Below are 10,551 nucleotides of genomic sequence, written 5' to 3'. Positions count from 1 at the left end.
TGAGGATTGGAAGATAGAGTTTTGCTTGAAGGAGTGCTCTTTACATGAAGGTAGGAGGAGGGGACTGGATTTGCAGTTCAGCCTTGGGCTTGCCAGAAGAGAATTCTGAGAAGTGTGCTGCTAATACCAGAAAGAAACTCAATATCAGAGGCGTCCTACTATGAATGGTAGACATCTTAAAAAAAAAATTCATTTATTTCAGACACACCAGAAGAGGGCATCAGATCCCATTACAGATGGTTGATGAGCCACCATGTGGGCGCTGGAAATTGAACTCAGGACCTCTGGAAGAGCAGTGTTCTTAACCACTGAACCATCTCTCCAGCCCTAGTCAACATCTTTTAACAGGTGCCTTCATAGTTTCGAATTTTCTTTCAGACCCTCAAAGCTCCAGTTGTTCTCTGACTCTGCTGTCCTGAGAACCATTTTGTGTCTCCCTGTCCTCCATTCCTTTCTGACCTTCAGCAAGGGAAAGGTGGTAGTTCCAGACAGTGTTCTTTCTGCACAAGGCCATGTCAACTTTAGATCTCTGCAGTTGCTGTCCAACCTCGTACCTGTCCAGGGATTCCAGGTACAGCTGGAAGATGACTGAAATCCACCTCACCACAGTTTCATGCAGACACATGCCCTTTAATGAAGGACTTGACATATTTTATCTTCACATAAAATTCCCTTTGTGTAAGCCGTACAGCCAAGCAAGGGAGAGTATCTAATGCTCAGGAGTGAATGCTGTGTAAATTGAAGATTGCATGAAATAATTAATAAAGTGAATTTATGTAATTTACAAACACATTCCTGGAATCTGCTTTGTAACTTGTTGTTTTGAATCTGAGACAAATCTTCCCTCAGGAACAATGTCGTAAGTGGCTCTTTGGTACCAAGAAATCCCACGAAGGCCACGTAGGCAGTAATGTAACAAAGGCAGGCCGAAGAGTAATACAATTATGTAAGAATGTGGTTTAAACGATTCTGAATATTGGTGGTCAAAGGAAGGCAATTTAATTAGAAGATGATACATGAGAAATATGGATGCCCACTTTGTGAAATGTCTGAGCCCACTGGAAGGTTTGGGGGGGGCTGTGTCTCTTTAATGTCTGTTTTCTAATGAAAGAATATATACCTCTTTCCTTTGGTGTAATCATATCTTGTACTTTTTTTTTCTATCAGGGAAAGAAGAGGCCTTGAGTCTGGCCTTGAAGAGTTGATTTGGGGCAGCAGAGAGTTTAGACAATTGTATGAGGAAAATTTAGTTGAATAGTACTTGGAAAGGAAAGAATCCTGGTATGGGTGCAATTTCACCTGAAAAAAGAGTGAATGTGGAGGGGGTGGGGAGGGCGGGGAGGGCGGGGAGGGCGGGGAGGCAATACTAGTGGAAGGCATAAATAACTCAGGCCAGAACACAGGCAACTGTGCCATTGGAGTTTGCTTTTGGCAATGTTTGGAACACTGATTTTCTTACTGAGCCGGGTGGTATCTTAGTCACCTTTGCTTCTGTGGTGATAAAATGCCTAACAAAGCAATTTAAGGGAGAATAGGTTTGTTATGGTTTGCAGTTTTAGGGTGTAGTCCATCCCTGCAGGGACTTGAAGGAGCTGGTTATATTGTATCTACAGGCAGGAAGCAGGAAGCAGGAAGCAACAGAATGCTGGTGTTCACTCATGTCTCTTATGTAGTCCAGGACTCAAACCCAGGGAGTAGTGTCATCCACTTTTGAGGTACATCTTACCCCTCTAGTAATTTAGAATAATCCCTCACAGGTATGCCTGGGGCTAACCTGATCTGACTAATCCTTCACTGGTGACTCCTGATCCTATGGATTTCACCACCAACACTAACTGTTCAGGTGGTTACCACGAGACAGAATTTGCGCAGTATTCTCTTCCTGGTAATTTCGGTGGCATCTCATTGGACAAATAGTACTGATTTTATGTGTCAATCAATTGAAACTCTTGCCTTTAACATATCCCAAATTCCACTTTTGATCTTCTACACAACTTTTTCTTCTTCCTTCACTACATTGTAGGGTCTTAACTAAATTATTTCATCCTCCAGTGTCCTTTTTCTCACTTTTCAATGACATCACAGAACTATCACTTCTAATCCTGAAAATTTCATTATGAAATTCTCCAAAACGAAAAATCTTAACGAAACAGGAAGGTGAGACCTAATTATACAGCCCCAAATAATTCAGCAGTGATCTGAATATCACAGATCTCTCTCTCTCTCTCTCTCTCTCTCTCTCTCTCTCTCTCTCTCTCTCTCTCTCTCACACACACACACACACACACACACACACCCCGAATGTCGGTGCTCTGAGCTGTTTGGGTGTGGGGATGTTCTGGTATATTTTAAAAAGAGGCCAGAGGCTGGTGAGATGATTCAATAGTTAAGGGCACTTGTCTTCAAGCCTGAGACCTTTAATTTCCAGAATCCCCATGGCTGGAAGGAGAAAAGTCTCTCACAGTTTGTTTTCTGAGCTTCACAGACTAAATATAATAATTTGTCTTGTTGTATTTTAAATTTTGTGTCCATTTCCTACAGTTAACATGTGCATGTGAGTGAGCCCATGCGTGCCCCTACAGGAAATAATGTGCCTGAGAGAGCCTCCTGCCAGGTGCAGAGAATTGAACTCATATCTTCTGCAACGACCTTCACGCCATCTCTCCTGCTCTACCGAACCCCATCTCCTAACCCAAATCAAAAAATAAAGTAAGAAGACTCCAAGGTTGGGGGATGTGGCTACGTTGGCAGAGGGTTTGCCTAGCATGAACGAAGCCCTGGGTTTGATCTCCAGTACTGCACAAAACTCCGGTTTGGTGGCTGGTGGTTCGTGCCTGTTATCCCATCACTCTCAGAAGGTGGAGGCAAGAGGATTAGAAATTTAGAATCATCCTCAGTTACACAGTGAGTTAGAAGACTCCCCACCCCCCAAAAAGAGGCCAGAGAACAGCTGCAAAATCTGTTCACTCTTATCTCCTCCCACACAGAAAGCGCAATCTGCAGAACAGCAAGAAGATAAAAGCCTATCGTCTCCTCCTGAGATGCGCGCCACGAGCATAGGGGAGGGCAGTCTCGAGCACGGGGAGGGCAGCCTTCAGCCGGAACCTCCCAGCACTCCTGCGCCGGCCCGAGGGGCCCGAAGCTCCAGGGTCGGGCGGAAGCGTGGTCGCCACACTTCCGGTGTCCTGTCCCGGACTGTCTACATGTCCGGTGCCTGCCACACTTCCTGTTGATCCTGGCGGCCGGGGGCCGGGCTGAGGGGCGGGCCGCGGTCAGTGGGCAGGCGCGGGCTCGAAGCTAAGCCTCAAGTCCCCGTGCGCCGAGTGTCCTCTCCTCGCGTCCCGCGCTCCCTCGCAGCCTCGCCATGCCCGCCGTGGACAAGCTCCTGCTGGAGGAGGCGTTGCAGGACAGCCCCCAGGTACCGCCGGGGAGGCCGGGAGGGAGCCGCGGTGCCCAGCCGGCGCTCGGGGAGGTCCGGGAAGTCGCTGTCCCATAGTAATAGCTCCCACATAGGGTAACAAGTACGTTTTCAAGCTGTGTCTCGTGCAGAAGAAGACGACAGCACTATTCACACAGACGCTGCTGGTACTAACGATTTCTTGAGACCTAATGAATGCAGGGGCCAGAATAGGAAGCACAGAAAACCTGGATCCATCGCCAAGTCGACCCAGGGAAGAGAACATTCCAACATTTGCCCCATTCGTGCCACAGGGTGGTGGTGGTGGTGGGGCTTCATTAGCATAGTGGAGATGTGAATCAAATCGTTTGAGCTTGAGAGTGAAAACAGCAGGCGGATAGTGTATAATGACCGCGGTTCAGAATTCACAGGGCTTTCTCCAGGGATCTACTGTTCTTTTAGCATACCATCCCTTTTCTGGTATAGCACCCCTAGCTTATTTAAATAAACACCTTCATCCTTTAGTGTCTCCGTTCCTGAAAAGTTAGAAAAGATCAAGTTGTTCTTCACAGTTTCTCCTCTTCTTTCGGGTTCCTTCCTTGGCTTCCTAAGTGAATTGTACCTCTCAGATGGAAATTTGATGAGCTTACCTACATTCCGAATCTCTCCCGTGCAGAATAAATCAAAAGGGCTATCAGTGTGTGCTTGTCTTATGCTCAGTTCTGATTGTCCTCATGTAAGCAAGCAAGGATATGTAAGCAAGCTGTTTCTTGGGTTTTGCTGTTGTTGTTATTTGTTTGTTTGTTTGTTTCTTTGGGTGGTGGGGTGTTTTGTTTTTGATACAAGTTATATAGCCATAACTGGCCTGAAAACTTGCCAGGTAGACCAGGCTAGCTTTGAACTTCCATCTTGAGTGCTGGGATTACAGGCATGTAGGCATGTGCTGTCATGCCCAGCCTGTTTTTTGTTTGTTTGTTTGCTTGCTTGCTTTTTAACTGATTCAGCTTTTTAAATAGACTGGTATATATTGTGCTAACTTTTCCAAGTCTTCCTTATATAGCTCTGGATGCTTTGGAACACAGCCTTTGTTGGACAGCATTTCAACCGTCTTCACCTGTCGTTGGGATCTGAGCATAAGCGTATGGAAATCATAATCACCATGGTTATGAATAGGGATTTCCATTTGCTTTGTACTTGGTGACACAGAAGGTCAAAGAAGGTCAAAGACAGACTGTTTCCCTAGCCGGTCATGATGGTGGCTGAGCCAGGCACAGACATCACACGGTCTGGACTTTTAAGGCCTCTAATGGGTGCACATCGTTTCTGAGTGGCATAAGCAAGTCTGAGACCTAGGCTGCAGTTCTGTTTCTAATCACTCAGTATTCTCATCTGCAGAAACTCCACAGAAAACAAGGAACATGGGGCCGATGGTCTTGAAAGTGGCCGAACAGTCTAAAATTATATTCCATTTGTATGGTTTACAACTTTGGAGCTTGTGTGGGTGGGGGGAGGAGAAGATGTTTAGAGGCATTGTTATTCCTATCTGACATTCTTTTTAATTTTTTAAAATATTTTTGTCCACAGTAAAGGTTTGTTCTTAGACAGTTGGCTTCTCTGCAAAGTGGTAAAGCCCTTATTTAACTCAGACAGTTGTTTGGTTGCCTTTCTTGTAAGGAATATTTTTAAATATTTTTTATTCTTTAATAATTTCCTATACTTACACAGCCTATCTATATCAGGTCACCTCCCCATCTCCTCTCTCCAGACACCCCTAAACATGTGACCCCACCCATTTTCTTGTCCTCTTCACTCCCTTCAATACCACACACAATCTAATTAGTGCTTTCTTCCTATGCATGGGTGTGGGGCCGTCCAGTGGAGCCAGGGCAACCTCCCAACAGCCACACCCCCAAAGAAAACTGGCTGTCCCTTCCCAGAAGCCACCAACAGCCTGTAGCATCTCAGCTAAGGGTAGGCTTCTGGCCACCTCCATTCCTGGCTGCAATGCTGACTGGCATTGCCCTGTGAGTTCAGGAACATCACCACATTGCTGTGAGTTCAGGAGTGGAACTCACTGGTCCAGTGACAACATTTCACAACACTCTGCCTCGTTCTCTCATCTCCTCTTCTGTGACATCTCCTGACCCTGATACAGATGTGTGTAGATGTGGATGTGCAGATGTGGAGGTCAGAGGACAGTTTGTGGAAGTCAGTTCTCTAATTCTACCATGTGAGTTCCAAGGATTGATTGCAGGTCCTCAGACCTGGTGACAAGTGCCTTTACCCACAGAGCCACCTGTAGGAAATTTGTCCTTGCTGTTAAGACTGGTTCTCTCCTGTAAGTGTGACTGCTTTGGGAGATATAAGCTAGCTTTAGGAGTCTTTCAGAGCCCGCAGAGCATGGCTGGCACTGTTCTCTACACAGTGTGTGCTGGATTGCAGCTTTACTCCCAGGAGATCCACAGGCATAGAACTTGGTGGAATGGAAACCATGTCTATTATTTGATGTGGAAGAATTAAACACAGAAGCAAATGCCAAGAATTCAGGGTTGTCCAACCTTTTGGCTTCTTTGGCCTACACTGTCATGTCCAAAATTCACACTGGAGAACAGTGCAGTCAAGTTACACAGAAAGTGAAGAAAATCTGAATGTATTAAGAACTTTATGCATGATGTTGCATCAGTGCCTCTCTTGGGTTATGGGTTGATCATGCCTGGTCTGGATCCTCTGTGATCTGTGCTGCCACTGTTCTAAATGCATTTTAGTGCATGCCGTCTTTTGAGACAGGTTATCTAGTAAGATGGAGGGGCAGAGAAATCAACTGTGTAAGGTAAGGAAACCCAGGCAGCAGGAATAAAGGGATTTGCTCTTGTGGTGCAGGGGATTGAAGGCAGGCCTTACAGTGAGTGCTAGGTAGGCAAGCACTCTCTCACTGAGCCACTTCCTCAGCCTTGGGTACTGTCTAAGGTAGCCCTGTTACCTAGCACCTGGCTTTTCCCTGGCCTATATTGATTTACAAGGAGGGAAAAAGTTACTGAGACACCGTGAACTGTTTGTTTCTTGGAGGTGGAAGAGTTACTAGGATTGCTTGAGTAGCCTGTTTACACAGGGCTGACTCAGTGAACATAAAAGCTTTTGTACTTGAACTTGAGGACTCTAAGAAGTGCTGAATAGACACTGACCAGCCTTAGACACAGCCATTCGTTTCCTCTTCTTCAGCGTGCAGGGTTGCACGTTGTGTTGCAAAAGTAGTCCGTGTGCATGTATCCTTGCCACTGACCTCTGGGACATGCGTAGGGAGCGTAGAGATGTGCCCCTGTGTGAGCCTTTGCCTTACTGGCCAGGCTCTGTTAGCTGCTGGAAACATGACCATCAACTGGATAGGCATAGCTGTCCTTGACTGGCTCAGAGTCTGTTCCGGGGGCAGATAAGCAGCTGTTCCAGGACAGTGTGAGTCCTGCTGTAATAGATAGGGACAGAGGCACAGCTCGGAGTCCCAGCAGTGCATCCGCAGCCCTCAGAGGAGTGCGCTCATCCTGTGGGCAGCACGATTCTCCGATAAGGTGGGGATGAAGCTGTTGCATTTTTTGGTGTTGTGCTTTGTGCTTTGATTCTCTGGAAGTCAGCATAACGGAAGCAGAGAAATGAAAGACTTGGTTCTGAGATCATGCAGTGGCCTAGCTGGGGACAGCCCTCCCCAGCAGTCAGGCCCTTCTTTATCCCAGTGAGATGCCTCCAGACATGCAGGGTGGCTTTGGATGGCTTCACTGTGGAGAGAATTCATCCTATATGTCTATGTCTAACACATTTTTTATTCAGTAAACTTGGGTCTATTAAGATGTTTCTCTGCCTAACCCAAATTAGGGGGAATAACAATTTTTGTCTGACTTACACTTTAAAGAAACATGAGTGCTATTTTTTATTATTACTTATGAGTGCTGTTGAAATTGGACACTTACACAATTGTGTGTTGTTGGGAATGTCAGGGCTGTTTGATTAGGTAACACCCGGATGTTTACTTTAAGGTAAAGGGATGCCAGCCTAGCTTAGGCCAGGCCCACAGAGTGCTTGGGCTTGTTTGTCTGGCTGCAGAGGTTCCTGAGGATGTGGGATAGTAGAAAGGGATGGAGTCAAACCACCAGCCTGCCACTGGTACCTTGGGCTTTTATTCAGCCTTTCTGAGCTTTCCTGTGCATGAGCTGTGTTACAACCTAGAATCAGCCCTTCTTCTGGTTGGTCGTGGGCGGCTGTCTTGTCTGTTAATTGATGTAGGACAGCAGGAAGAACTCCAGTGGATTCCTTGTATCAGACACTGACGGGCACAGAACATCTGTGCATTGGGCGGGTCGGGGCACTGTGTTTGTGCAGGTGGCCCTGGACTGTCAGGACCCAGCTAAGCATGAGCCTGCGAGTGAGCAGTACGAATTCCTCCGTAGTTTCTGCATGAGCTCCTGTCCTGATCTCTCAGTGTGGACTGTAGCTTATAAGCAGAGAGGAAGGAAGTGCGAATGGCACTGAACACATTCATAACTGCCTGAGCCCCAGCCTCATCCCCTGTAAAGTGAGGCAGTGTAACTTCGCCATCTGAGCATGAAGTTGATTCACTAGAACACGTGACAAATGTTCCGTGCCCGTCATGTCTGATACAAGGAATTCCACTGGAGTTTTTCCTGCTGTCCTTGAGGAAGACAATTGTGTAAGCTTTTTAGCCATATCTTGTCTTTAATTTATTCCCGAGTATTAAGAGAAAAAAATAGGATTCAGCTAAGTGAACAGGTAATATTCTTTTAAAAATAAAATACTTGCAGTCCAGTTGTATCGCTTCTTATGTTCCCAGGCATGCCAGTTATAATAAGAAAGGTATTTGAACCTTTGTAGACCTTGGTGGGACCCTGCAGCATGGGCACGGGAACCCTCAGTCAGCTGTACTGTTGGATGCCACTCCTTGGATAAGCACATTGCTGTCATGTTAAGATGGGGCCACCTGTTTAAACACTGAGCACCAGCTATAAGCCCCAGAGATCATTGTTTCCATAATAAATGTCATGTCTCTCATCACCGCTCCCTGGAGACTCCCAGCAGGCTCAGCCCATGCTGATCCTGGAGTCACTTTCTGGGCAGTAACTCTCAGTTTTCTGGATGAGGTTTGAGCACGTGCTGGCCGGCTGAGAGCAGGAAGACAGGCCACACGAATGCTCAGTGCAGCTCATCCATCTTAACAACCAAACAGTCAGACTTTGAAGAGATGCCATAAGGGCTTTAGAATCGTCATCTTTACCTGCGGACTGTCATTGTTAATGGGTTATGACATCTAGTGGGCTGTAGCTGTGATGTTTATTTACAAACAGATGGGGGAGTAGGAAAGCCTGTGCACATTCTGCTTGAAATGAGTCGTTTGGTGCAGCCGTTGTCTTGCACCCTGGAGCAGGAGCATTTCCTGTTCCGGGTTTGAATTTCAGGAACTCTTCTGGAATGAGGGTTCATGCTGTGTGAGCATTTGTCCTCACAGAGGACTGTGGGGAAAACCGTCTTAGGTCTTGGGGCTTGTTGCTTGTTGCTTGTGGTTCTCATTCACAGAGCATTCAAGCACCCACTTTCTGCTATGAAGCCCCCAGTTTGTGGAGACCTAGTGGTGAGAAGGGAAGACCCCAGTGCCCAGGCTCCTACTTCTGACCCTGGGAGTGTTTGGTCCCACCAGGTTGTAGCCCAGCAGCAGGGAAGCCCCAGGGGTGGTGGAACATAGTAGCCCGGCAGACCACTTTGTAACCTTTATTTTAGCTTAGCTGGGTTAGAAGAAAGAATTGAAATCCATTTGCAAGAAAATAATGAGCAGTAATGAATTGTTTGCAAAGCACTCTGTATATGACCTCACTAGCATGTCTCATACCCTCTTTGTCTCCTTGGTAATTTACTGGGCTCCCATTGTTGCGAATTCACATATGTGAGTGGATCTCTATTGTGTGATGCCTTGACCCTTGGTCACACCCCCCCCCCCCAGTATAAAGATTTCTCTAGGGCTCAGCATGTGGTGTGCCTAGCACTGTGTATGAAATAGCAGGAAATACACTTTAGTTACTGTAGTTGCTCAGCTGCCCTCAGAACGTAGTTCCTCCTTAGAGAAGGGGCCAGCATAATGCTTGCTGTTTGAGTTTTATGCCAAGAGCATTTACCATTGGCCCTGGCCATGAGCTTAAAATCTCTACACAACACATACCTCTCTCTCTCTCTCTCTCTCTCTCTCTCTCTCTCTCTCTCTCTCTCTCACACACACACACACACACACACAGCACCACCACCACCATGGAAGTTGACTATGCTATCTTAATAAGAAACAGTGACAGTCTGCAGCATATCGGATATCCCTGGACTGTAGACACCAAGCAGCTGATTGAGGCTGAGTGGTGAAGCTGTCAGTGCTGGATGACCAAACCTGGTACACAGTGGGCTCCTGTGTTCCCTGTATGGACTTGAAAAGAGAGGCTGTTTTTCCTGATACTGTTTACTGAGTAGACTCATGTATAGGTAGATACAGAAGTCAGCACAGATGATTGTGCTTCATGGTTCCTTCTGGTGGTGCTGGAGTGATACCTAGGGCCTTAAGTGCTAGCAGGTACTGTACGCTGAGCCACAAGCCCCACCCTAGACATGGCCTTTCTTCTCTGGTCCTGAACAAGTATAGTCTCCTGGTTTTGCTCCCTTGTAGAAAGGAGGAGCACAGAGTTCACCAGACACTTTCTCTCCCAGGTCCAGGCGGTTCCCGTGCTATCTGTGTTTGTCCTTCCTTTGTACCTGCCCCTGAGAGTGAAGACTGACCCTTCTTCTTTGCCTGCAGGCACGCTCCTTACTAAGTGTATTTGAAGAAGATGCTGGCACCCTCACGGATTACACCAACCAGCTGCTGCAGGCCATGCAGCGTGTCTATGGTGCACAGGTATGCCAACCACCCTTCCCTTGAAGTCAGAAAGATCTCACGTAAGATAATTTTGAAATAAAAGTCAATCATTGCCTGAGAAGGTGGCTTAGTGAAGACCTGAGTTGGAACCCCAGCATGTGTATCACAAAGCTGGGCACAGATCATGCTAGTGACTTCCAGTGCTGGAGGATAGAGACAGGGAAACCCCTAGAGTGTATTGGCCAGTCACCCTGGGCTCATC

At 46.8% G+C, this 10,551-nt stretch overlaps 1 protein-coding gene across 2 annotated transcripts in view; it reads left to right on the top strand.

The window, feature by feature from the left end:
• The first annotated feature begins 3,216 nt into the window (after positions 1–3,216).
• The window catches only part of Appl2 (adaptor protein, phosphotyrosine interacting with PH domain and leucine zipper 2), a 41,603-nt gene continuing 34,268 nt past the window's right edge, over positions 3,217–10,551 (top strand). The window contains exons 1-2 of one of the 2 annotated variants that reach the window (XM_076919769.1): positions 3,217–3,418; positions 10,230–10,328. In XM_076919769.1, the coding sequence (XP_076775884.1) occupies positions 3,365–3,418; positions 10,230–10,328 (153 nt within the window). In that variant the 5' untranslated portion in view covers positions 3,217–3,364. The remainder of the gene's footprint in view (positions 3,419–10,229; positions 10,329–10,551) is intronic. The other variant, XM_076919770.1, reaches the window with a different exon arrangement.

This window comes from Arvicanthis niloticus, chromosome 22 (genome assembly GCF_011762505.2).
Source record: "Arvicanthis niloticus isolate mArvNil1 chromosome 22, mArvNil1.pat.X, whole genome shotgun sequence".
Lineage (NCBI taxonomy): Eukaryota > Metazoa > Chordata > Mammalia > Rodentia > Muridae > Arvicanthis > Arvicanthis niloticus.
Note: the sequence above shows the minus strand (reverse complement) of the source record. Positions and strands in the feature narration are given on the sequence as shown.